General features: G+C 46.4%; 1 protein-coding gene across 6 annotated transcripts; it reads left to right on the forward strand.

The window, feature by feature from the left end:
* Window positions 1–49: 49 nt before the first annotated feature.
* Window positions 50–27,155, forward strand: MANBAL (mannosidase beta like). 6 transcript variants are annotated; one of them, XM_082669503.1, is made up of 4 exons: window positions 79–97; window positions 3,449–3,534; window positions 10,049–10,257; window positions 26,198–27,155. In XM_082669503.1, exons 3-4 carry the CDS (start codon window positions 10,108–10,110, stop codon window positions 26,303–26,305), a joined length of 258 nt encoding a protein of 85 aa, XP_082525629.1. In that variant the 5' UTR covers window positions 79–97; window positions 3,449–3,534; window positions 10,049–10,107; the 3' UTR covers window positions 26,306–27,155. The 6 variants fall into 6 exon arrangements, with proteins under 6 accessions (XP_082525628.1, XP_082525629.1, XP_082525631.1 ...); XM_082669504.1 differs by lacking the exon at window positions 79–97 and adding an exon at window positions 143–161; XM_082669502.1 differs by lacking the exon at window positions 3,449–3,534 and having other exon boundaries at window positions 50–97.
* Window positions 27,156–27,937: the final 782 nt, after the last annotated feature.

A 27,937-nucleotide genomic window follows, 5' to 3' on the forward strand; every position in this document is an offset into this window, starting at 1 on the left:
CGGTCGGAGCTGAGCCCGCTGGTTGCTCAGGAGCGTCACTTCCGGGACCGAGGTTGCAAGGAACCACTTCCGGGGGCGCGGTGCGGCGGCGCTGGAGGTGAGTACGGTGACGCCGTGGCCGGTCCCGGGCTTCAGGGCGGGGTAGAGTCGCAGATGGTGAGGTACGGAGAGGGGCTTAAGCTCGGGCGCCGCGGGCGGCGCTGTTCTGCCGGCCCGGGGGCCACTCCGTGCGCGGCGAAAATAACTTCCTGGGTCGCTCTTTCGGAAGTTACTTGGGAGGGGAGTTTTGAGTCCCAGTGGGGCGGAGAGCCTGTCTTGCTGTCCCTCAGTGCTTTAGTTCTGAGCAGGGCCAAAACCCGGTGCTCCTCACAGTTGTGACTTGGCCTTTCTTCCCACTGACGGAGCTTTAGGAGGAGCCAGAGTCTTGGAGTCAGTCTGGCTGGGGCTTGACCCCTGAGTGTACCCCTATTTAACCCTATGTAACCGTGGACGAGCTCTGGTTGCCTCTCTGGTTCTCAGTTTCCTCCTCTGTAAAATGGGCGCATGTTCGCTGATTTATTTCTTTTTAAGGGAAGTGGGAAATGAGTATGTGAAACCTCACTTTTTAAGTGGTGGCAACAAATTCGGATTTAATAATTACATTTTGTAGGACATCTGCCCACCAGCTTCAGCCTACTGGCTGCCAGTTTTGACTGCTCTAAGAGATGGCTTATCTTTTCATAGGACAAAATTCTAACCCAGTTTTGAGCAGTTTTGGGGAATTTGTTGTAATGGGGCGGGTCTGGGTATACAGCCCATGGCTGTAAGGCAGTAATTCCTGACACTGATTTTCTGTACCCCAGTCTGTTTCCTTTGAATTCTCAGGACAGAATTTTTTTTTTTTTTTGTGGTACGCGGGCCTCTTACTATTGTGGCCTCTCCTGTTGCGGAGCACAGGCTCCGGACGCACAGGCTCAGCGGCCATGGCTCACGGGCCCAGCCGCTCCACGGCATGTGGGATCTTCCTGGACCGGGGCACGAACCCGTGTCCCCTGCATCGGCAGGCGGACTCTCAACCACTGCGCCACCAGGGAAGCCCCAGGACAGAATTTTTGAATCACTTCATTAGAAGCCAGTGATCCCCTACCAACATCCTTGGAATCTGTTTCTTTAAATCTAAGAGAAGACTTAGTTTCTATTTGCTAAGTCTGGACAGCTATACATGTCTCAGGGGTTATTTATTTATTTTGAAATAGTGACTGTTTTTTCTAATAAACTTTTTATTTGAGAACTATTTTATTTATTTATTATTTATTTATTTTTATTTTTGGGGGGGCTGTGTTGAGGGTACGTGTGGGCTTTCTCTAGTTGCGGCGAGTGGGGGCTACTCTTCTTTGTGGTGCGCGGGCATCTCATTGCGGTGGCTTCTCTTGTTGTGGAGCACGGGCTCTAGGCCCGCGGGCTTAGTTGCTCCGCGGCGTGTGGGATCTTCCCGGACCAGGGCTCGAACCTATGTTCCCTGCGTTGGCAGGCGGATTCTTAACCTCTGTGCCACCAGGGAAGTCCCGAGAACAATTTTAGATTTACAAAATTATTGTGAAGATGCTGCAGTGAGTTCCCATATATCTCCCACACAGTTTTCCCTATTATTAACATTTTACATTAGTATAATACTTTTGTCACAATTAATGAACTGATATCAGTAAATTATTATTAACTAAAGTCAATGGGCTCTTCAGATTTGCTCAGTTTTCTCCTAATGTCCTTTGTCTGTTCCAGGATCCCACATTACATTTAGTCGTGTCTCCTTGGGCTTCTAGGACTGTGATAGTTCCTCAGGCTTATCTCGTTTAGATAAACTTGACAGTTTTGAGTATTACTGGTCAGATACCTTGTAAAATGACCCTCAGCTGGGATTTGTTTGGTGTTTTTCTTATGATGAGATTGGAGTTATAGGTTTGGGGGAGGAAGACCACAGAGGTAAAGTGCCATTCTCATCATATCACATCAAGGGTATATACTTTCAATATAAGTTACCACAGTTGATGTTAACCCAGATCACTAGCTTGAGGTAGTCAAGTTCTTCCACTGTAAAGTTACTCCCCTTCCCCCACTTTTCCATATTGTACTCTTGGAAGGAAGTCATTATGCACAGCCCATGCTTAAGGAGTGTGGAATTATACGTCATACTTTAAGACAGATTATCTACATAAATTGTTTGAAATTCACCATGGGAAATTTGTGTATTTATTAAATCATTTATATCAGTATAGTCTTGGATATTTCTTTTCATACTTTGGGTTATAATCCAGCACTACTTAATTTATTTTGTTGTCCAAATTGTTCTGGCTTTGGCGATTGGGAGCTCTTTGAAGTGGCTTCTATATCCCTTTGACATACCCCGATCAATGTGTTTTGGGTTTTTTTGAACACTTTCTTACTTTCTGTTACAGGTTTATCTTGTGTATTTCCTGCTTCAGTCCTAGAGTTAACCATTTCTCCCAGGAGCCCTGGTTCCTTTTATTGGAGAATGGTATCAGACACCAAGATCTGGGTGCTAGGTGTGCTCATTGCTACTGGTATGCCCTGTTTCTGGGCTCTGTCAGCAAAAGAGCAAGAGATGTATGTGTGTAGACTAATCTCCCTCTTCTTCTCCTCTCCCTCTCTACATATATATATATATATACACACACACACACACACACACACACACACACACACACACATTTATATATATAAATATGTAGCCTTCTGTATCTATATTAATCTAAATATGAGTTTATACTGATGTCTGCAACACTCTTCCATTTCACATGGATCATTCTAGCCTCCTCTGTCTTAACTGTAACCTTCTACTCCAACTGTAACAAACCTAGCTCCCACCATCTACCATCCATTTACTTAATTGTTCAATTCCAGTGTACATGTATAGTTGTTTTAGAATTGGTAACCTATATCCCATGTGGGAAACAACTTTATTAACTAGAGTACAGTGACATATACAGTTCCTTTTGCCTTTAGTCTTACAAACTCCATCCATTTCCAAAGTTACTGAGGTCAGCACCTGATTCCCCCTACCCCTTCAGTGAAATCGCTTCATCCATTTCTAATACATTTAGATTCAGAATGTCACATTCTGCATTCCATCCTGGATACCTAAATGATCCTGGGTCTTAGTTGCAGCACACAGGCTGTTCGTTGTGGTGTACAGGCTTCTCTAGTGGCAGGGCGCAGGCTTCTCTAGTTGTGGCGCGTAGGCTTAGTTGCCCTGCGACATGTGGGATCTTAGTTCCCCGACCAGGGATCGAACCCGCGTCCCCTGCATTGGAAGGCAGATTCTTAACCACTGGACCCCAGGGAAGTCCAGTTCTATGGGTTTTGACAAATGCTTAATGTCTTGTATTCACCATTACAGTATCATACAGAATAGTTTCACCTTCAGGTCTTATTTTTAATTTCTCTCTTTCAGATTTCATCTCAGAAATCTTGTTGGCCCTCTCTTCAAAATATATCTACAACCTGAGAATTTACCGCTTCTACTGCTACCTGGTGCAAGTGTGTCTTTTTGACTATTATATAGTAGCCTCTTAACTGGTTTCCCTATTTCCACTCTTGCCCCTCTACATTCTGTTCTCAACACAGCAGCCACAGGGACCATGTAAAAATGAGTCAGATCGTGTCATTTCTTTGCTAAGAACCTTCCAGTGGCTCCCCTTTGACCCAGCGTTCTACTGATCCTACACAGCTGCTCACTCTACTCTCTTCTCCTTGGTCATAAAGTTCATTCCTGCCTCAGGACCTTATCCTTTGCTGTTTCTTCACCTTGGGGTACCTAACAGGAATTGAATTGACTTGTTCTTTCACTTTTTTCTTGCCTCTGCTGAAATGACACCTTCTCAGAGAGGCCTTTCCCTGACTGCCTCATATAAAATAGCACCCCTTATCTCCCTATTTATATTTCTGATAATACTGCTGCCATTACATATCTATATGTGTGTGTTTGAGTGCCTCCGATTGGATGAAAACTCCATGGCAGGACCTAGAATGATGCTCAGTAAATATGTGTCCAGTGAATGAATGCTTCAGACCACTGGTATCTGGCATTCACAGATGAGCCTCAAGGGGTCTGATAACCTTATGAAATTATTTGCCATGTTTGAGAATAAATGGCTCTGTACTTTTTATGAAATTCTGGTGAGGGTATGAGTTTCCCCCCATGTGTAAAAACCTTTGCTCTTAAGCAAGTCTGGAGCATCACAGGGTTAGAGACCTAGCGGGATGTTCAGCGTTGCCCTGACTCACTGGTAGAGCCTAAGCAAGCAGCGTGCCTCTCTGCTCCCCCTCCTCCTTGTTAAATGAGGCTGTTGGTTGGGGCATCTGCTCTTACTTTAAAGGTGGGAAACAACCATAGGTTTCATCAGTTACCAAATATCTGAGTCAGGCCCTGGAAGAAACTCAAGATGGACCCTGGGTCCCTGCTGTCCAGGAGCTTATAGTGGAGCAAGTAAAAACGTTAGACTGTGTAGTATTTCTCAAACAATAAGAAATACATTTTGAATTTTGACCCAGAACATCCTTGCTTGGATGTAGATGGATATAACTAGTTAAAAAAAAAAAAGCTTCAGGACACAATACTCACCCTTACTGATATGATATTTTCTATTGTCATTTACTTAATTAATTAAAGTACTGGTTAATAAAATTAAAGAGGAAAAAATGTCAGCTGCAGCCCCCTTAATGGTTTCCATGGCTCACAAATTGGCCACAGCCTGCAGTTTGAAAACCATTGACCACCAGCTAAGTTTCAGTCGTACCCACCAGCCAGTTTGAATCCTAACTTTGCCACTTCTCAGCCAAGTAATCCCAGGGTAGGCCATGTAACCTCTCCCAAGCCTTGGTTTCCTCATCCTCATTAGTAATACCCACCTCCCAGAGTGGTTGTGAAATGAATGAGATGCTGACTGTAAAGTGCCGTGCACATCTGGCAAATGATTTGCTTACCGCTACTGCTGTGACAGTGTCGGGGGTGGGGTGGGAGGAGCAAAGCCTGTCAAGGAGTCTGAGGGATAAGAGCCTCCTTGTTGGGAGCTGAAGGATGAGTAGGACTCTTGTGACTTCAGTATTCAGGAAAGGAAAACCCAGAAATCCTGGCAGGCAGACTGGGAAGTAAAGCATAGGGGTACAGAGAAAATTAGACAGGAGTTCTAAAGCAGACACAAGATGTATAGAGCATTTTATGTTTTCCAGAACTTTATTACAACCACCCTCTGGTTGTACCTGTGCTGTCCAATGTGGGAGTCTTCTAGCCACATGCAACTATTTATAAATAAAGTAAAATGAAAATGAAAAATTCAGTTCCTTAAGCCTCATTTAAGTGCTTAATAGCCACATGGGGCTGGTGGCTACCATATTGGAGAACATTTCCATCATTGCAGAAAGTTCTCTTGGGCAGCATTTCATTAGACCCTATAAAAGCCTTGTGAGAGGAGTAGATAGGCATGGATTTTTCTTTTAGATTGTATTCAGTTTTTTCAATGATATTCCCCCCACAATTAAAACTTATGAGCCCTTCACTTTAACAGCAGCTATTTACATTTTCTTATGGCCTCTTCTGATCTTTAGCCAGTGAGATCATAGTTTATACATGGCTGCAAGTCAGTGTTTATGTAATTATTTTCTTTTTTCATTTAATATAATTTTGCAAAGATTTTTCTGCTGACCTGATACACCACATATGTACTTGCCATTTTAGCCAACAGGGAATATCCCGTGATGTATCATAATTGGGTTAACTGCTTCTTTATTGTTGGACACTTTAGTTCCTTCCTGCTTTTCAGTATTATGAATAGCACTGCCATGAACTTTTTTTGTACCTGAAGCCTTTTTCTTCTTTTGAATTGTTTCCTTACTGTAGATTCTAGGAAGTGAGTTATTCAGTCAAAGGATATAATCACTTTTATGGCTCTTGTTATATTGCCTAATTGCCATTAAAAAAAAAAAGCCTAAATGCATTATAGCTTTGAATAGATATTATTGTTGTTGTTTGGCTCCTGAGAACATCAAGTCTGTAGGAGGTCAAGAGATTGGCCCAAAGTGTAGCTAATTTCTGATAGAAGCAGGGTTTGTGCCCCCCCCCCACTGTTGGCCCCATGTTTTTATTGTACTACAAATATTCTTAACAATGTTGCTGTGAGTAACACTAATAAATCTAAGTATTGATAAGCCCACTCGGCTTGTTACAGCCTTAAATGTAAAGTTTAGGGCCAAGGGCATTTGAAAAAAGTATGTATTTATGAGGTGCAACTGTGAAGAAATGAGAGAACTCTTTTATACCTTGCTATTCACATGGTGTAAGGATATAGTGTCCTGTCTGGGCTGTACGTTTCCTCCAGTAAAGCTGTTCTTGCAACAGCCTTGGAATTCACTTCAGGGCCAGTTTCTGAGCCACCGCAAACAATCTGCCTAGGGTCTGAGCGTCATAACCTTGTATTTGACCAAAAATGGTATTCCTGGGCTTGAGGCTCCACCTGATTCACCACACTTGGATCCAGATGCTGTTGGGTTCCTTCCAGAAATCACATCGTTCCTGGGAGGATGAAGATCTGCCAGCTTTGAGGATTTTGGGGGGGGAAAAAAAGTGAGCCTCAGGCTTTGAAAGCCATTCACAAAGGAGACAGAAGTGGTGGGAAACAGTGGCCACCTTGTCAGCTCGGGCACATCACCTTCCTAAGTGACTAGGTTGAAAGGTAGACAAATGCGCATTTGCACAAACCCCAGTCTGTTCACTTGGAAGGTTGTTTCTGTCATCCTTCAGTCACTCCTCTGTCATGTTGGGAAAATGTTGCAAAGCAGTGAAGCCGCAGAGCCAAAGTGAAGGAAGGTTTTAGGATAGTCTCTTAACCCAGAGCCATCCATAGGAATATAACGCAGGCCGTGTGTGTAATTTAAAACTTTCTAGTAGCCACATTTAGAAAGTAAAAAGAAACAGGTACAATTTGTGTGTGTGCGTGGTAAAATATCCATAACATAAAATTTACCATTTTAACCATTTTTAAGTGTACAGTGTGTGTAACCATCACCACTGTTTCCAGAACTTTTTCATTATTCCAGACTGAAACTCTGTACTCATTAAACAATGACTCCCTATTGCCCCTCCTCCATCCCCTGTAACCTATATTCTAGTTTCTGTCTCTACGAATTTACCAATTCTAGGTACCTAATGAGTGGGATCATACAACACTTGTCCTTTTCTGTCAGGCTTATTTCATTTAGCATGTTTTCAAGGTTCATCCATATAGCATGTATCAGAATTTCATTCATTTTAGTAGCTGAATGTCCTTTGTCCTTTGTCTATACCACATTTTGTTTATCCATTCATCTGTTGATAGACTCTTGGTTGTTTCCATCTTCTGGCTATTGTGAATAGTGTAGCTGTGAACATTGGTGTACAAGTATATGAGTCCATGCTTTCAGTTCTGTTGGGTATATACCTAGGGGTGGAATTGCTGGATCATATGGTAATTCTACGTTTAACTTTTTTAGACATTGCCAAACTGTTTTCCAGTATGTCTTTTCACTCTCTTGATAGTGCCCTTTGATGCACAAAAGTTTTTAATTCTGACGAAGTCCAATTTATTTTTTCTTTTGTTGCCTGTGGTTTGGTGTCACATCTAAGAAGTCATTGCCAAATTCAATGTCGTGAAGACTTCTCCTATATTTTCTCCTATAAGTTTAATAGTTTTAGCTCTTTAGTTCTTTGATCCATTTTGAGTTAATTTTTGTATACGGTGTAAGATAAGGGTTCAGTTCATTCTTTTGCATGTGGATATCCAATTTTCCCAGCACTATTTCTTGACAAGACTATCCTTCCCCATTGGATGGTCTTGGCACCCTTGTTCAGAAATCAGTTGACTATATATGTGGGGATTTACTTCTGGGCTCTTCATTCCGTTCCATTGGCCTAGATCCTTATGCCAGTATCACACTGTTTTGATTATTGTAGCTTTATACTAAGTTTTGAAATCAGAAAATGAATCCTCCAGCTTAGTTCTTTTTCAGCATCAGATGAAATTAATAATTTATTTAACCCAGTATATTATTTCAACATGCAGTTAGTATAAAACACTGTTAATGAGATATTTTATTGATATGTTCTTTTTTAAAAAATTAATTTATTTTTATTTTTATTTATTTTTGGCTGCATTGGGTCTTTGTTGCCATGCACGGGCTTTCTGTATTTGCGGCGAGCAGGGGCTACTCTTCATTGCACTGCACAGGCTTCTCATTGCGGTGGCTTCTCTTTTTGCAGAGCATGGGCTCTAGGCGTGTGGGCTTCAGTAGTTGTGGCATGCGGCTCTAGAGTGCAGGCTCAGTAGTTGTGGCACACGGGCTTAGTTGCTCCATGGCATGTGGGATCTTCCCGGTCCAGGGCTCGAATCCGTTCCCTTGCATTGTCAGGCGGCTTCTTAACCACTGTGCCACCAGGGAAGCCCTATTGATACATTCTTATGTTTATACTACCTTCTAAATTGAGTGTGGACCTAACTGAGCAGCCATCTCAGTTTGGACTAGCTGTGTTTCAACTCTCCATACCCACATGGGGCTCAGGGCCACCATACTGGACAGCTCAGATTTAGTGGAAAGTTGCCTTGTGGCACAGATCTCTGAAAACACAAAGGGCTTTGGAGTCAGGTGGGCCTGGTTCCCAAGTAAGTTTTCCCCTTTCTCATTGGGCTGGGCCAAAGGAAGCCACTCGTGGGTGCTGTGGTAGAGGGGGAGCAGTTCAGTCCTACCAGGGTAGGAGGAGGGCAGTAAGAAAGACATGCTGGGGAGCGGGGGCACGAGCTCAGCCTTGGAGGTAGAGTAGGGGCTTCGCCAAGCAGTCGTAATGGGAAAGGGCATTCTTGGCAGAGTGTGCCACTTGGGTAGAGGCCCAGGATTTGAAAGAGCTCAGTGCTCTTGGAGAATTACAGGCAGGTCTTTCAGCTCGACCAGGGTATTAGGAGTGGGAGACTCTGGTGAAGTGAGAGACTAGACAGGTGGGTTGAGACCGGACCTGCTACCACTGCCCCTGTCGTCCATGTCCCGAGCATCTCTTATTTGGGTTACTGGTAGTAGCTCCCTCACTGGTCTCCCTATGTCCACTCTGTACCCCCCCACCCCGTTTAAAATGTAAATCAGGGAATTCCCTGGTGGTCCAGTGGTTAGGACTCTGCTTCCACTGCCAGGGGCCCGGGTTCAGTCCCTGGTCGGGGAACTAAGATCCCACAAGCCATGTGGTGTGGCCAAAAAAAAAAGTGTAAATCAGATTATGTCACTTTTTTGCCCAAAACCCTTCTGTGGCTTTACATTTTGCTCAATCAAATCAGGAGTGTTAGGGTCCTACAAGGTCAGTCGCCACTTCTTCTGATTTCACCTTCTACTCTCCCTCCTGTACGCCCCTCTGACCATTTTGGACTCATATCCCTGCCCTGAGGCCTCTACACTTGCTTTTCTCTCTGCCTGGAATATGCTTCCCTGAGATTCTCCACTGGCTCAGTCTCATACTTCCTATCTCTGTCACTTCATTCCTGTCTCTTCTTCAGAGAGGCCCTTCCTGTCACCCTATACAAAGTAAAATGATGCCCTTCTGAAGCTTTTTTCAAAAGAGTTATCACTAGATGGCATGTCCTATCTGGATGTGTTCTTTGTCCGCCTCTGCCCCGAGAGAGCAGGGATTTGTCTGTTTTACTCTTCAGTGCTTGGTGTTCAATAAGTATTTGTTGAATGAATGACTGGATGTATAAATGAACAAATAAATAAAACTTGAAACAGAGCAGGCCTTCAGCAAATGTATGTTGATTTGAGATTTTTGTTGAAATGTTTGCATTTATTTATTTATCTCCTGTAACTTCATTTTTGGAAAAATTTCAAACATACAAAAAAGTTGAAAGAATGGTCCAATGACTCTCCATGTTAACATTTCATCGCAGTTGCTTTATATATTCTTGCATGTATGTGGGTGTGTTGGTGGAAGTGAAACCATTTAAACGTCAGTTGTAGAAACATGACATTAACTCTTTGCATTTAGAAGTTGGCTCTGGAGAGCGGTGAATCGGAGGGGACCTCAGGCAGCAGGCAGCTGGGGCCATGGCCTCCGACCTGGACTTCTCCCCTCCCGAGGTGCCTGAACCCACATTCCTGGAGAACCTGCTGCGATATGGACTCTTCCTGGGGGCCATCTTCCAGCTCATCTGTGTACTGGCCATCATTGTACCCATTCCCAAGTCCCACGAGGCGGTGAGTCCTTCCCTGTGAGCCTCCGCTCCTCAGACTGCGTTCTAGGTACTGGAAATAGATATCACAGCAATGAAGGCTAGCAGGGATTACGCGGGGCTTTATTGATTTAGAGTGTCCCTAAATTCCCACCTGGTAGCATTGGGCCATATGGTTCATACCTTATTTGTTCACATGTGCGTTAAGCAGATTTTTATTTAGCACATACTTACTGTGTGTCAGACTCTGCTGAAAGATGTGGTGTGTGCCCTCAAGGAACTTCTAGTCTTTGGGAGAAGGGCAAATATGAAACAAATACACATGTTTCCCTGAGAAGTACAGAGTACTGTGAGGGTGTATAACAAGGGGGGAGGACCTAATCTTACACTGGGGCAGGGGCTGGGTTGTCCGCCCTCCCCCAAGGAGAGGGAACTGCATGTGTAAGGACCCGAGGAATGAAGGAATGGTCTAGGAACTGAATGCAGGTGACTGTGGCCAGAGCACAGAAAGGACACGATGAGAACAGCCAGAGGAGTGGCGGGTCCCCAGGGGTTTTAAGGAAGAGAGTGACACGATCAGATTGGCTTTCTTCTTGTTTTGACTCTTGTTCTATAGGTCTCTGTATTCTGTAGCTCTGTACCCTCCTTCCACCACCCCACTCCCAATTTTCTCACGACCTTGGTTTGCTGGAGAAAGCAGGTCATTGTCGTGTGCCACATCCACATCCAGGATTTGGCTGATTGCTTCTCTGTGGTGTCATTTGACATGTTCCCTTGTTCCGCATATCTCCTGTCAACAAGAAATTCAGTTGAGAGGCTTGATTCGATTCAGATCAAGTTATTTAGTGAGAGCACCTCATAGCTAGTGCTGTGTACTTCTTATTCCATGTCATCAATCAGCACTTGGTGTCTGGTTGTCACACAGAGATTCTAAGATATCTGGGTTCAGGTGATAATAGCTGATCCCTCTGTTATAAAATCTTCATTTTATAACTCTTTCACCTAAATGGTTTTAGCATCCACTGATCGTTGCTTAGATCCATTATTTCCTTTGGCCTTTATTAGCTGGAATTCTTCAATGAAGAAGACCTTTTCCTCATCCCTATATGGTTACTCTGAAATGCTGTTCGTAGTAAAAGGCAGGATAAATGCTTGGTTCTTTCCCTTTATTAGTGTTCAGAATAGTGAGTTTGGGCTCTAGCAACCTCCAATCTTGACCAATAAAGCTTTGATTTTCAGTGGGAACCCCATCAAGTTGTATGAAATATTGTCTACCAAGGAAACCCATTAGAGACTCATTGCCTAGGGTTTTATTGGGGACAGGTCACATAAGCACCCTCTGCCTAGCACAAACCAAAACTCAAGACTTCCAGCAAGAAAGCAGGATTTAGCATAAACCATATTGTTTCCACAAACAGGTTAGGCATAGTGAGCCATTCTTTTTTTTTAGATTTTTTTTTTTTTTGATGTGGACCATTTTTAAAGTCTTTATTGAATTTGTTACAGTTTTGCTTCTGTTTTATGTTTTGGTTTTTTGGCCACAAGGCATGTGGGATCTTAGCTCCCTGACCAGGGATCGAACCCACACCCCCTGCATTGGAAGGGGAAGTCTTAACCACTGGACTGCTGGGGAAGTCCCATAGTGAACCATTCTTATCAGTTCTGGGAATTGTGGGAACCACCCAAAATCCAGTTTCCCAGATGCCAGCCAAAGACCACCCTTGCAAGCTGGCTTTTCTACGGATAGCCGTTTTCTTTTCTTTCTTTCTTTTTTTTTTTTTTAATGTAAACTCTATTCTGCACATCTACAGCATACTTATTATAGTTTTCAAATAATTATGTGTTTTTTTCTCTACTAACAATAAGACTCAGAGTGAAATTTATGATTTCTTTGTGGTTCTTTTTGGGCCCCAAAATATGTCCCATAATTCAGGGTACTATGTTTAGTAAAGTCTTTTCTTCACATAAGTATACTCCCACCATCACATACATTAATTTGCCTCAATTTGTTTTTAATTTTTAGAGGTTTTTCTTTTTGATTTAATTTAAAAATTATATAAAACTTTTATATACAACATTTCCCAAAGTTAAAACTACATAACAGGATAGAGTCACAGAGGTTTCCTTTAATCTCATATCTTCCACCCTTTTCCCTTTCTCCCTTGATAGGCAACCATTTTTATTTTGATTTATCCCTCCTTTGTTTCTTTTTTATTTATTTATTTATTTATTTATTTATTTATTTATTTATTTATTTATTTATTTATGGCTGTGTTGGGTCTTCGTTTCTGTGTGAGGGCTTTCTCTAGTTGAGGCAAGTGGGGGCCACTCCTTATAATGGTGGGCGGGCCTCTCACTATTGCGGCCTCTCTTGTTGAGGAGCACAGGCTCCAGACGCGCAGGCTCAGTAATTGTGGCTCATGGGGCCAGTTGCTCCGCGGCATGTGGGATCCTCCCAGACCAGGGCTCGAACCCGTGTCCCCTGCATTGGCAGGCAGGCTCCCAACCACTGCGCCACCAGGGAAGCCCCCTCCTTTGTTTCTTTTTGAAGAAGTATGCAAATGGATATGTGTGCCTGATATTTATTTATTCATTTATTTTCTCCCTTTGATGCACAAAAGATAGCATCCTACTAAACACAGTTTTACATGTTTCTTTTTTTACTTAACGATATACAGTATATTCTAAAGATACCTATCTTGGAGATGACTATGGCCCAGAGATCCTGCTGGTGTAACTGGGAGGAACCCTGGCAAAGAGGCAAGCTTGGGGTGGGGATGGGGAAGGAGCATGCTGGGTTCAGTTTTAAACAGGTGCCTTTAAGATGTCCAGGTGATTCTGTCAAGTAGGTAGTTGCATCTGCCGGTCTGTATCAGGAGGAGGGTCTGTGCTGAGTGTTGATCAACATTTGAGAGTCAGTAAGCTGTAATTAAAGCCATGAGAGAGGATGAGGTCTCTTAAAAGGGAATGCGGAATAAGATGGGGAGAGCCTTGAGGAGCTCCAGCATTCAGGGAACCAGCAGGGAGGAACAGCCAGCAAAGGTGGGGAAAACCTTGGTGAACATAGATAGGCACGTGGGCTCTGGATTGTTCTGTTCATCTGCATTTCTTATTTTGGGGTTTTGAGAAGGAGGTCATGATTGGAGTTTTTCTGCCCACAATTGTATCACACTCTAAAGACGTAATCCTTGTGCCCTGTGGCTCTGTCCTCACAGATGCAGCGTGCTGCTGGGCATTATAAATAACAAACATTTTTATCGTCATTGGCCACTGATGAAGCCTGCCAAGAGTCCCGAGGGAGGGAGGTGGTGAATGTTCTTGTTTTACAGGCAGAGATGTAGTCAGAGGTGTGTGGCCTTACGGGGAGCCACAGCTCACCTCCTGTTGTATTCTTAACCCTTTGAGGCTAGCCATAGAGGCCCAGGTCCATTTATCAAACTTTCAGAAAAAGAGGTGCCCTTTACTGATCTCTGAGGATTTTAGTGACATCTTAGGTCAAGGTCTTTCAAGGCAGGGGGTTGACAAAGGGCTCCACAGTATGCTTCCCCCCCTCCCCCCCCAGCCAACCCTGCCGTTTAGACATTTAGAGGTTAATTTTGGACAACAACCTCATCTTTTATAATTTTTTTATTATTACTTTTTTATTGAAATATAGTTGATGTACAATATTATATAAGTTACAAGGGTACAACATAGTGACTCACAGTGTTTAGAGGTTATACTCCATTTATAGTTATTATAAAATATTGGCTATATTCCCTGTGTTGTACAATATATCCTTGTAGCTTATTTATTTTATACATAATAGTTTGTACTTCTTAATCCGCTACCCCTAACTTGCCCCTCCCTTCTTCCCTCTTCCTACTGGTAACTGCTAGTTTGTTCTCCATATCTGTGGGTCTGCTTCTTTTCTGTTATATTCACTAGTTTGTTTTATTTTTTAGATTCCATATATAAGTGATATCATATAGTATTTGTCTTTCTCTGTCTGACGTATTTCATTTAGCGAAATACCCTCCAGGTCTGTGCATGTTGTTGTGAATGGCAAAATTTCATTCTTTCTCATGGCTGAGTAGTATTCCATCATATATATTTTATATACCACATCGTTATCCATTCATCTATTGATGGACAGTTAGGTTGCTTCCATATGTTGGCAATTGTAAATAATATTACTTTGAATACTGGGGTGCATGTATCTTTTCAAATTAATGTTTTTTTGGTTGGTTTTTTTTTGGATATATACCCAGGAGTGGCATTGCTGGGTTGTATGGTAGTTCTGTTTTCATTTTCTTGAGAAAACCTCCATACTGTTTTCCACAGTGGCCAATTTACATTTCCATAAAGAGTGTACAAGTGTTCCCATTTGTCCATATCCTTGCCAACATTTGTCATTTGTGTCCTTTTTTTTTTCTTCTTTGTGTGTGTGTTCTTTTTGATGATAGCCATTCTGACAGGTGTGAGGTGATATCTCATTGCAGTTTTTTTTTTTTTTTTTGCGGTACGCGGGCCTCTCACTGTTTTTGGCCTCTCCCGTTGCGGAGCACAGGCTCTGGACACGCAGGCTCAGCGGCCATGGCTCACGGGCCCAGCCGCTCTGCGGCATGTGTGATCTTCCCGGACCAGGGCACAAACCCGTATCCCCTGCATCGGCAGGCGGACTCTCAACCACTGCGCCACCAGGGAAGCCCCTCATTGCGGTTTTGATTTACATTTCTGTGATTAGTGATGTTGAACATCTTTTAATGTGTCTGTTAGCCATCTGCATGTCCTCTTTGGAAAAACGTGCCCATTTTTTAATCGGGTTCTTTATTTTGTTGATGTTGAGTTGTATGAGCTGTTTATATATTTTGGATATTAACCCCTTATTGGTTATATCATTTGCAAATATTTTCTCCCATTCAGTAGGTTGTCTTTTCATTTTGTTGATGGTTTCCTTTGCTGTGCAAAAGCTTTTAAGTTTAATTAGGTCTCATTTGTTTATTTTTGCTTTTATTTCTTTTGCTTTAGGAGACAGATGTAAAAAAATATTGCTATAATTTATGTCAAAGAATGTTCTGTCTGCGTTTTCCTCTTGAAGTTTTACCGTTTCCAATGTTACACTTAGGTCTTTCAGCCATTTTTAGTTTATTTTTGTATATGGAGTTAGAGAATGCTCTAATTTCATTCTTTTACATGTAGCTGCCCAGTTTTCCCAGCAGCATTTATTGAAGAAATTGTCTTGTCTCCTGTATATATTCTTGCCTCTTTTGTCGTAAATTAATTGACCGTAAGAGTGTGGGTATATTTCTAGGCTGTCTGTTCTGTTCCATTGATCTGTGTGGCTCTTTTTGTGCCATTACCATACTGTGTTTTGTTGGGGTTTTTTTTGCGGTATGTGGGCCTCTCACTGTTGTGGCCTCTCCCATTGTGGAGCACAGGCTCCGGACGCGCAGGCTCAGCAGCCATGGCTCACGGGCCTAGCCGCTCCGCGGCATGTGGGATCTTCCCAGACCGGGGCATGAACCCGTGTCCCCTGCATTGGCAGGCAGACTCTCAACCACTGGGCCACCAGGGAAGCCCCCATACTGTTTTGATTACTGCAATTTTGTAGTATAGTCTGAAGTCAGGGAGTGTGATTCCTCCAGCTCTGTTCTTTTTTCTCAAGATTATTTTGGCTATTTGGGGTCTTTTGTGTTGCCATGCAAGTTTTAAAATTATTTGTTCTAGTTCTGTGAAAAATGCCCTTGGTAGTTTGATTTCATTGATTCTGTAGATTGCCTTGGGTAATATGATCATTTTAACAATATTAATTCTTCCAATCCAAGAGCATGGGATATCTTTCCATCAGTTTCAGTCATCTTCCATCTCTTTTATCAGTGTCTTATAGTTTTCCAAGTACAGGTCTTTTACCTCCTTAGGTAGGTTTATTCTTAGATACTTTATTCTTTTTGATGTGATGGGAAATGGGATAACAATCCTTAATTTCTCTTTCTGATAGTTCATTGTTAGTGTATAGAAATACAACAGATTTCTGTGTATTAATTTTGTATCTGCAACTTTATCAGATTCATTGATGAGCTCTAGCAGTTTTCTGGTGGTGTCTTTAGGATTTTTCTATCTATAGTATCATGTCATCTGCAAACAGTGACAGTTTTACTTCTTTTCCAATGTGGATTCCTTTGATTTCTTTTTCTAGTCTGATTGCTGTGGCTAGGACTTCCAATACTGTTGGAATACTGTTGTACAAAAGTGGCGAGAGTGGGCATCCTTGTCTTGTTCCTGATCTTAGAGGAAATGCTTTCAGCTTTTCACCATTGAGTATGACATTAGCTGTGGGTTTGTCATATATGGCCTTTATGAGGTTGAGTTATGTTCCCTCTGTGCCCACTTTCTGGAGAGTTTTTTGTCATATATGGATGTTGAATTTTGTCAAAAGCTTTCTCTGCATCTATTGAGATGATCATATGGTTTTTCTCCTTCAATTTGTTAATATGGGTTATCACATTGATTGATTTACAGATATTGAAAAATCCTTGCATCCCTGGGATAAATCCCACTTGATCGTGGTGTATGATGCTTTTAATGTATTGTTGGATTCGGTTTGCTAATATTTTGTTGAGGATTTTTGCATCTATATTCATCAGTGATATAGGCCTGTAATTTTCTTTATTTGTGATATCTTTGTCTGGTTTTGGTATCAACAACCTCATCTTTTAAAATATAAGTGTGGTACAGACTATCTCATTTTCATTTATCTTGAAGTTTAGAGGAGTAAGGCTCACACAAGTGAATTGTCTTTGTAACTGAAGGTTACTGTATTACATTTTTTTGTTTTTGTTTCTGTTTTTGTTTGCTAGTTTTTCAATGGATCAGTAACAAAAAATATAGTACCATTAATTTAACTTTTTATTGATGCACCATGCCAGCAAATGGTCCTCAATTATTCAGGGATTCTACTGCCAGCTTTCCTCTGCATGCCCCCTTTTCTTACTCCCCGAACTATTAAATAAATGGAAAGGAAAAACAGTATTCTGTGTGTATAAACAATCTTACAAAGAGAGGGTGAGTGCTAAGACTGTGCTTAGAGGTTGTGCTTAGTAGCAAGCTGGGATTTGGAATTTGGATGGGGAGGGAAAAAGAAAGGGATTTTAACTTGGGGCTGGGGAGCTCTTCTGGCAGAGGGGGACAGCTGTGGGGACTCTAGGCAGCCTTAGGGCAGGAGGGAGGTCCCTGAAAGTGGAAGGTGGCAAGGAGGTGGGAGGAGGTGGACCCAGAGAACAATCTTGCTCTCTGTCACTTCACTTAGGGCAAAATCACCCCTCTTGCTTAGCCTATAGAAGCAAGGTTTATTAGTGGCTTTTTGGGTCAGAAGATAATATTTTTGGCTCCAGATGATGGGAAAGGCTTTGAAAAGCAAAAGAATGTCTTTCCTGTTGTTCTAGTGAGCTGATTTTTTGCAACTAGTTTATGACTTCAGTATTTCAATACTTAGCAGATTATTTGAAAGCTCTTTTGGGGGTAATCAGGGAGGAAAAAAAGGAACACATAGAAATGCTTCCCACCCCACCCCCTTTCTTTTCCATAGTAGGAGCAAGAACTAATTCATAAAATTAAAACCAAAGTCCCTAGAATCCTAAGCCAAATGAGAACGTTTTCTCATTGACGCCTCATTAAACTAAAACCCGAGAAAAACATTTGTTTGGGCCTGATTGAGGCCTGGGTCACACTTAATCCAAGCATTTTCCTGTAGGCTGGGTTCTAAAATATAAGAAGGTAGATCCTTGTACTGTTTCTGTCTATTCCAGGATGCAGCTGTGTTTCATCTCTCATGCCCAGTCTGATTGTTTGTATGGTGGCCATGGTGGAAAGGATTCTGGGGCTGCTTCTAGGCTCCAGAGTAAACAAATTATTCATTGATGTCTGCCTTGAGCAAGGGACTGGGGAGTGGTAGCGTGAATTGCCTGTCCTTGGGCTGGTGCATGTTTCTCTATCTGGCTGCACCCACCTGGGGAATTTTCAAAGGCCTGGGCTGTACCTATAGAGATTCTGATTCAGTTGTTCTCTGAAGCCTTGGATCAGTGTTTTCTTAAAGTGCCCAGGTGATTCTGTTATGTAGCCACTGTTCTGGTCCTTAGACCGTTTCCCTGAAGCACAAACCAATTTGGGGAGGACAGGAGGTGTTCAGTTCTACGTGTGTTAAGTTTGTAATAATAGCATGACATCCAAATGGGAAAGAAAGAGCCAGTGAGAATTTGAGGAGGGAGACCTGGGAATTATTTTAACCAACATAGTATTATTTCTTGAAACCCTAAGAATGAGTTGCTAAGCTTTTCAAGGGAAATGAAGATACAGGGAAGGCCTGAACTTGGGGCATGGCCAACCTTGAGGTAGTTTCTGTGCAGTGTAGAGGTACTGAAAAGATGCGGGTGCTCTCCCAGAGCAGGGATGCAACTGGGCCTCTGGAAGGAGTGGGCACCAGGGGCCCCATCACTCACTGTCTGCATCCCCTCTGCCTCCCCTTCTGTTCATCTCCTGTCTCTCACTTCTCTTGCCCTGCTTCCTCTGCTCACTGTCCCTGGGGTAAGATGAAACATGGCCACTAACAGCTCCCAAAGTTTACATCTTTCAGCTGCAGCATCTGGAGGCTGCCTTTCTGCTTGGTCCCCGTTCCAAATTCCCTAGAGAAGGAACTGTAGCTGACCCAGCTTGGGACTGCTCTGGCCAGTGTGAGGGAGGGGAGCATCCTGTGGTGTGACCTCTAGGGGTGGAGGGGAAGGTCATTTCCCAAAGGAACAGGAGTGCTGTGCAGACAAAGCTGGGGGTCTCCATTCCTTTAGCTCTCTTGGAGGTGGGCAGACTAGTGGGCAGAGGGCTAGGAGACTGTGGTCTCCCTGAAAACCCCCAAGTGGTTCAAGGAGGGCACAGAGATTGGGCAACAACGGCTGAGTGATGGAGGAAAGGCTGCTCAATGTGACAATGATGCTGTATTCAGGCTGCTCTTCTTCAAAGTTTGGTTTCAGGAGAACTAAATTCTTACTAGGGAGTTCCCAGATCCCTAGGGCATCCCTAGGGCATCCCTAGATAAAGACTGCAGAAGTCTGTGAGCTCCCTGCAGTTGTGTGCAAAAATGTGATGTTTTCATGCTTAGGCATATTTTCTGGGAGGATAGTCTATTGCTTTTCTCAAAGTGGAAAGCAGCAATTTTAATGAGGTGGGAGCCAAATTCCAGGAGTGAAAGAGTAGGTAGTGAGGAAGTAAAGGTCGGGAGCCCTTCTACCCCTTCCCCACAGCCTGCCTGAGCTTCCTCCCAAGCCTCTTTTGTATCTTTTTCTGCCCAGAATGTTGATCCAGTCAACGCTAAGCAAGCGGGTGTTGACTTTTAGTGCAGTGACTCACGTAGCAGGTAGTATTAGTTCATCGGGCAATTAGTCGTTCCTAGTAGTTTAAATGCTGACTATTCTCATGTCTTCATATGTTTATGTCACATCTGCCCAGCCAGATGCCAGCCCCTGGGCAGGAACCTTCACTTCCACCCTGCCGTCTTTGCGTGATTGCCTCAGTCTCTTCTGTTGAAAGCTCAGAAACTGGGTTCCATCAGTTTCCTTAGAAAGAGACTGTTTTGGCTCTTAGAACTGGGAATTTCAAGGCACACCTGGGTTCAGAAGGTCGCAAGGTCTTCAGGGCTCGGTCTCTCCATCTCCTGGCTCTCTAGGAGTGTTGGGTTCATTCTGAGGCCCTTGCCACGTGTCAGGAGGATACAGCAGCCCCAGTCTGTGTCCTTATCGCTCATGATTTACAAGCAAGAGAAGCCATTTCTCTGCCTATGCTCACTTTCCAGATCTCATGGAAAGCCTCGGCTTAGCTCTGGCTTGGCCACATGTCTGTACTTTGCCCCATAGGTGGGAAGGGGCATTGGGTCCATTTCTGGCCAGACCACATTAAACTGGCCACTCCTGTGGTCACAGTGACTCAGAGTCCCCCAGAACCACATGGGACAGGGCATGGCCCCGATGGAGAGTGGGTGCTGGGCAGACAAAGACAGCTGATGCCCAGCACTGTGATCCGGCAGAGGAGAGCTCACCAGAATTGATGACAGGAGTGGTGGCTTTCTATGTGATGCCCACATAGACTTCACTGTCAACCAGAAAGCCCTGCAGTGTTTGGAGCCCTGAAAGGGATGGAGCCTTCCCGGGGGCAGCGGGGCAGTGACCTAGATGTTCAGGGGGTCTTGATTTTAAACTAGATCCCCGATTGCCAGCGAAGGCTGCCGTAGTAAATAATTAACTTGGGCAGGTGTACACCCATTCTCAACACCTCAGGAGACAGTCTCGCAGAACCAACTTTTCAGTTCTGCCCTGTTTTTTTTTTTTAAGCTTGGGAGGCGCTTGCAGTTGCATTGGGCGGCAGGGTGTTTTTTGCTTAACAAGCAGTTCTTGAGAGACTGCTGTGCGGTGGGCAGGGCAAAGGTCTAAACATGGTCTCGAGATGTGTACCGGCTCATGGGAGAGACTGAGGAATACACATGGAGCCACAGACCAGCCGGTGGGCAGGGCCTGCGGTAGTGCTGAATCGTGTCTGGAATGAGCTCCCCGGGCTGTTCTCTCTAATCACAGTTCTCCTCGCCTGCCAAGCGCATCCTGGACTCTGTCTCCGTTCGCCTTGTGGAACCCACATGGACGGCCTCCCCCGCTTGGTTTCAGCTAGTCCTGTCCTCCTCTCAAGGCCAGTGCTAGTCCCAGCCCCGCAAGGTCCCCCAGCCCCCACCCTGCCCAGGGCCTTGGGCAAGAGCGTGCAGCAGGACGAGCCAGAGCTTCAGCACTGGGCGCCTTCCCCTCCCTGAGCCCGTGTCCCAAGCTGGAATAGGAGGGCATTCATGCCCAGCCCACGCCATTCTTGAGGATCAAGTGAGGCAAGGTGCGTGAGGCTACCTGAGCATAGCACAGTGGTCTTCTTTCCCTGGACCATTTTAGAGGAAAGAAGAGTTTCAGTCTGTGTAGAATGACATTTTGTCCTGATTTATTGGACTAAATACACACTGAGCTGTATAGTGGAAATCATAAAATTCTGTGTGCTTTCCCCGCTGGAGGAGATTTGGTGCATTGTGGCACATATTCGATTCTTTGAATCTGATGAATAGCAGCAATTTTCTGGCCTTGTAAGTGGCTGTGGAGCTGCTTCATTATTGATGAGGCCTGTGTCACAGAGAGCACCTCCGCAGACCCAGGAACCACCTGGTGGGCTGGGGAGTGGGGGGTGGTTTCTTTTACTCCCCAAAGTGAGATTGCTGAGGGAACTGAAAATTTGCTTCAGAGGAAGCGCGACTGAAAGGTGGGGCCGTAGTGTTCAGGGTCTGCCGTCTGCCTGGCTTGTACCAGCAGCGTGCATTTGAAGAGAAATTAAGTCAGCCATTTATTGAGTCATTCTTACCAGCTAAGAATTAGGAGCTACACCTCTGTGTGGCTAGGACCTCAGCATCCGAATCACGTGTGTAACCGCTGCCTTTGCTTCCCTGTCCCTTGGGGGGAAGGCGGATGTGCCCCACTGGGTTAGTTGGGATGTCTTGGTGAGCCTCAGTTTCCTTCCCTGTAAAATGGGGCTCACGGAGATGGGCTTATCAGGGTGATGGGAGGCTGAGCAGCTGATGTTTGTGAAGCACCCACGTGGTGCAGATCATGTAGTGTGCATCCTTTTCTTCATCACCCTGCACTGCCCGGCACAGAGGCTGCACGCACTGGGCACAGATAGATTGGTGACAGGTGCTGAGCACCTGTGCAGAGCATGAAAGAGAACAGAGCATCTGGGAGATACTGGCTGGCCAGTAGCCCAGAAGTGACAGGGTGGGCTGCATGAGAGGGCATGCCCGGGGACAAGGCCAAGGCTGCAGTGGAATGGCTCTCGAGGCCACTCGGGGGTTCTTGGAATCTGATTTATACAAATAGGGACACCTGGAGGCTCTTGGAATCTGTCTTATACCAAGAGGGAACCAGCAACATGTTTAAAGGAGAAAACAGACTGGTCAGGACGGTCGTCTTAGAAGAATAGGCTCTGAAAGCAGTGTGGTGGGTGGTGAGGAAAACCTTGGGAGGGGGAGGCAGGAGACTGGGGGCTCTGAACCGGCTCAGTAGTGTGTGTCCAGAGGGGGACCGGGCGGAGTTGAGAGCCGCATGGAAAGCAGAGTGGACCGGCCACGGGGACAGATCGGATGTGGAGGCACACAGGGAATGGCGAGAACTCAGAGATGGCTCGGCGGTGTCTAGCTTGGGTAACTGGGTGGGTGACGATGCCAGAAACTGAGCTGGGGGAGAGAGGAGGAGGTCTGGGTTGAGGAGGAGACAGATAATGTGCTCAGATGACTCAGTGACTGTACTCTGTCCACGCGCCCACAGAGAGCTGCTCTCAACTGTAGGAGCAAAGCCTGACTCGAGGAGTGCTAACCCACTTCCCTGACTCCTGCCACAAGCAAGGGGGTTCTGAATGACCCATCGGCAGGATCCGGAACAAACTGTTATTGTCATTCCACAGTCACCTGTGCTTCTAGGCGCTGCTAACTAGGGAGAAAGTAGATGTCACAGTTAACTCTAATTCTTGGTTGCCATCAGCGCCGAGGTCCCTAGGAAACCTGGGAGAGGCTATACCATACAGCCACTGAGAGCTTAGGTTCATCCTGGCCCTGCCGCTCGCCAGCTGAGACCTTAGGCAGGTCACATAACCTCTCTGAGTGTCTCTTCTTTCATCTATCAAATGGGGCTCGTTATGGCCCTTTGTGAGGCAAAAATAAGATATATCCAGGCCTCAGAACACAGGGCCTGGCATGTTGTAAATAATACTAGCAGCTATTGTGGCTGTTATTATTAGTATTCTTATTGGTGGCTATATCTAGCCATGCTTTAGGATATGAATATTGGGTTCGAAATCTGCTTGTGTCCTCTCTACTTACAGGAAAAGTGAGGCTTAGTCTAAAGTGCTACATCTTCATGATGATGAACAGCAGTGACGTTCCCATGCTTATGGGAGATCTTGTGTTTTCTTTCATTTCATTCATTCATTCAGGAACAATTGAAGCTGTCCAAGGACTAGTAGGGGAGACCATCATGAGCACATGTAGCTTAGTGCTAAATGAGTGGCATTGTAAGGTTCCTGGGTGCCTGGGGCGTAGGGGTGGAGGAGGGGATGCACCTGCTGGAGGAAGAGGAGCAGAGGAGGAAGGCTAGACAGTGAGTAGCAGCCCTTGGGCTGGGCCAAACCATGGGGAAAGGTTTACTGGGTGGCCAAGGAAAGGAGGGTGCTCCTCTTGTTTAGGGGTGAGCAGCAGAAGCCCTGGGGCCTGGCCCAGTGTGAGGGGTGGAGGAGAGCTCAGGGGAGGCTGGAGAGGTGGTCTCCTTAAGCTGCCATCCCAGAAGCAGGACATGAGACTGTGGGTGATGGAAGCCACTGGAAGGTGTAAGGTGGGGGGATCTGCATTTTAGAAAAATTCTTTTGGCAGGTGCACAAGGCATGGCATAGAGAGAGCAGGGAGGCTGGTTGGCAGTGGGGGAACTGAAGTAGGGCCTTTGATGCTCAAGAGAGTGGCCAGGTCAAGGTGGAGGAGGTCTAATCAGCAGGACTTGGTGACTGATTGGACGGAGGGGAGGAGGGGGAGGGTGGGGTTGCCAGGACCCTGGTTGCTATGACCATGGGTGGGGAGGAGGGCCAGGCCAGATGGAGATGGGGCCATGCTCTGTCTGGGACAGTTGAGTTGTAGGTGCCTGGGAGGTGCCACTTCCAGTCATCTAACAGACAGCTGGGTCAGGAGAGAGGTCTGGGAGGTGACAGAAAGGATGAGGTGAATGAGAGAAGGTCTGTGGCGTAAGGGAAGTAAGGGAAGCACTGGGGACACAGCTGCGCGTCCTCATCTCTGGATTCTGAACTGGCCCCACTGAAACCAGAGGAGGCGCCCAGCTTGAGCTCAGAGGGGTGCTCCATCCCTGGAGATCCTGGTGGGCCTCGGCAAGTTCCCTGTGCATAAACGCTTTGTCTAATCAGGCGCTGTTTGCCCAGGGCATGCAGGGACTGACTGGTTTCCACTGGCCGCACAGGTACTGCTCTGGGGATGGTTTCCAGCTCCCAAAGTCTGCAAAGGCATTGTGCCCTGTGGGGTTTGCCTTAAACAGTAGTCTTCCTGCTGGGCTCTGCAGCCATCAGCCTGTGCATTTGACACACTGGCTCCTCTGAGGTTTTGTTTTGTCTGTTTGTTTTTCTAATGGGCTAACTTTTTACTTTTCTTTCTTTTTTTTTTTTGCCAAGTTACAAAAACAGTATCAGCACAAGGGGACAGGCTGGGGAAGTCCAGAGCGCAATCAGAGACCTGGCCAGGGGAGGGGCCGGTCCCCTGGTTATCTTGGGAAGATCCCCCATGGGTGCCTGGGACTGGGCTGGGCCTTTACACCTGGTGTCTCAGCTGGTAGGCAGGCAAGGTGGAGAGCAGACAATGATGGCCGATAAGAGGGAGCTGACAGACCTTTGGACTGGGCCTTAGGTAGGGACCGCCCCGCCACAGCCATGGTCCTGCCTCTTCTGTCTGACGGAGACTCGAGGCTGGGGCCAGGGGCTGACGGTGAGCAGGGAAGGACAGAGAGTAAGGCAAGCTGGCAGCTCGGAGCTGGCCAATTAAACACGAAGAAATACTTTTCTAGAAACAGCGTGCTCCCTCCTCGTATTCTTAGTGTGCTATTTGTTTTCCCATTTTTAATAAAAGAACACAAGTACCGAAAACATTTCCTTACTATTAGTGCTGGGGACAGCGGGGGTGGGGGCCAGGGCACCTGAATAAAGGGGCAGCCACTGCTCAGCCCGTTTCTTCCATGAGGGGGTTCAGGGCCAGTGTCACTGGATGTTTAAAGTTTTCAAGGAAAGCAAGGACTCCAGATCGAATGGGAAATCTCCCAGTTGGCTCAAATTCTTAAAAATAAACACTGCAGGCCAAGTGAAGTCTGCCTGTGGGCCGGACGAGGCCTGTGGACTGTGGTTCGTGCTCTCTGGGCTCGATGGGACTCTGTTAACATCCTGCCTGGCCGTGGCACAGTGTGATTTATCACCCAGGGAGGAGGGGACACCCGACGGGACTGAGGCCACTCCAGAGTCTCCTGTGACATGAGCCTGTGAGGCTGTGACAGGCCGAGTCCCTTCCCCAGAGTCCACTTTCTTTATCAGCTCAGTGAAGGCCAGGGCTGGCTCTGTGGTTTTGAACCTTTTTTCAGCAGCAGAACCTTTGTTTAAACCAAATCTTACAGGGAACAAATCACAATGTACATGACAGATAAAAACCAGGGCTGTCCCAGATGTAGGGAGGGTCTGGAGTTCTGCCCTGAGGCTGCCCTCTCCCCTTTCCCACAGGGCACCTCTGCCAGGCGCCGCAGAACTCTGTGTGGTGGCCGCCCGGCCGCGCTTTCCACCCTTCCCTGCCCCAGCATCTGTGCTTGAGTGGGCGGAGGAGAGTAGCAGGGCCAGCAGGAGAGCAAGCCACAGTAGGTCTGCCCAGAGCCGGCTCCCCGCCCGCATTCTGCCCAGTCCCTGCCCACCATGGCCCACCGGCCGCAGGGTGCATTTGCACTTACTGGGGCTTTCCATGCATTTTTGCCTCCTCACATCAGCCCTCCAAGTTGTGCACCACTGTTTCCATATCACAGGTGGGTAAGCCAAGACTTAGAAAGGGGAAGGGCGTTGCCCACGAGGTCACTTGACTGGAACTGGGGGAGCCTCGATTCCCCCAGGACTGTGAGACTCCAAAGGCTGCCTCCTCCCCTCGGGCCTCCTCCCTTATCCTTCACCTGCTCCCCGGGGACAGTCCCAAAACATGTGGATCCTGGGGCCTGGCAGTGACGGTTTCCATCCCTTGTGTCTCTGCGGCACGCTTCCGTTTGCAAAGTCCCCTCAGACATGATCTCATTTTGCTGGTGTCAGGCTTGATTTGTCTAAGCAGTACTCTCCTTTCTGTCACCACACAGGAGGCAGAACCATCTGAGCCCCGAAGTGCGGAGGTGACGAGGAAGCCCAAGGCCACTGCTCCTTCTGCAAACAAGAGACCCAAGAAGGAGGCCAAGAAGAAGCGGTAGAAGAGGCGGCCTGTGGAGCCCGGTGGGCGGGCAAGGGCCTTGGGGGCAGCCCTCCCGGGGCTCAACGTTCTGTTCCCTCACTTTATCCCGGGCTCAGGGTCTGAGGTGGCTGGGACGCCCTCTGACCACAGAGATCTGGACAGTCACGATAGTTCCCAGGGCCCGGTGGGCAGACCACCACTTCCTCTTTCTTCTGCTTCCATGATGGTTTAGGGCCAAGGGGACTAAAACACTCTGTGAGCAGAGACTGTCTTGGAAGTCTCTTCAGAAATTGGGTCAGCTCACAGAGTTGCATTTTCCTACTGAATCCTCGTGTCCTGCCTTTAGTCACCCACGTTGTAGATTTACACTGCATTTTCGAGTCATTATCTGATGCTGACAAGCCCCGCCCATCTCCCATTATCTGTGCCCCGCAGATCAGATCTGCTAATCAGTCACCTTTGTCTCTGCTTGTGCAGATGGAGCTGGGCCAGGCCTCCCCTGTTTGTTTAGGTCAAGGCGCCAAAGCCACTGCAGTGCTAGGGGTCCCACTAGTACAACAGCCAGGCCTGAAAGATGCCTGGAGTGAGAGCCAGTGGAAGACCCAGCCAGGGTGATGCCCCATCCTCCTCCAGCGCATGGAAGGGATTTGGCTGAATGAGCGTGTTTTCTTGGGCCCAGACTTCCTGAGCATCTGAAATGGGGGAGGGCTTGTCAATCTCAGACCCCCCTCTTTTCAGCCCATCATAGCACATTCAACGTGCACCTTTTGGCTTCTGTCTGTGCCCCCTCCCACACCCCCAGTTCTTTCAGGCCCTGACCGGTGAGGAAAAGTCATTTGGGGAAGTAAACGTTAATAAACGGCCCCACACGCTGAGCTGCCTGTGTGTCGCCTGTACTGATGGGGAGTGCTGGTCCCTCCCCTGCGGGGTGCGGGAAGGGCGCACCCCCAGAGAAGCGGGACAGTGGGGCCGGGGATGGCCGGAGCGGGGTCCGTCTGGTCAGAGCAGCTCCGGGACGAATTTTAGGAAGGGTCCAGCCAACTGCTTCGTGTGGCCCTTAGTCACTGGAAATGCGGTGAACGTCCGTGCGTGTGTCAGAGTTTCCACCGGGGCCGGGCCCCTCTCAGTCCCTGGTTCCCGCTGCCTGAGGAAGACGCTGCTTGTCTTCAAAGCAGCTTGAGGAAAACTGAGTTGGAGGCCTTACGTGGCATGGAGTGGGTCACACAGGTCCTGTCACGTGCCCTGAATCAGCCACCAAGGAGAAGCCTCGATCTGTGGTCCCTCTGAACGCCTGGCTGGTTTACAGTTTGCCGAACACTTTCCCAAATGTTGTCACAACTGATGAGGTGGAACTTAAGGGATGAGCATGTGTCATCTCCCTTTTAGAGACGGGAGACTGAAGTCCTGATGACTTGAGAATGCCAGAACTCGGACTTGGGCCCAGTCCTTGGCCCTTTTTTCAACATTTAACAAATACTCAGTGAGTGTCAGCAGGCTGGTGCTGTGATGGGCCAGCCTGCCACGGAGGGCCTGGCAGAATCCCAGCACCCCAGGTTTTAGGAGGAGCCTGGGGACTGGAGTGCCTGCACAACAAAGGGCCAGGCACAGCCAGATCCTAGCGGAAGGGGCTTCTGCTGAGTGTTTCTGTTCA

The sequence above is a fragment of the Grampus griseus genome, assembly GCF_964374135.1.
Source record: "Grampus griseus genome assembly, chromosome: 14".
Taxonomy (NCBI): domain Eukaryota; kingdom Metazoa; phylum Chordata; class Mammalia; order Artiodactyla; family Delphinidae; genus Grampus; species Grampus griseus.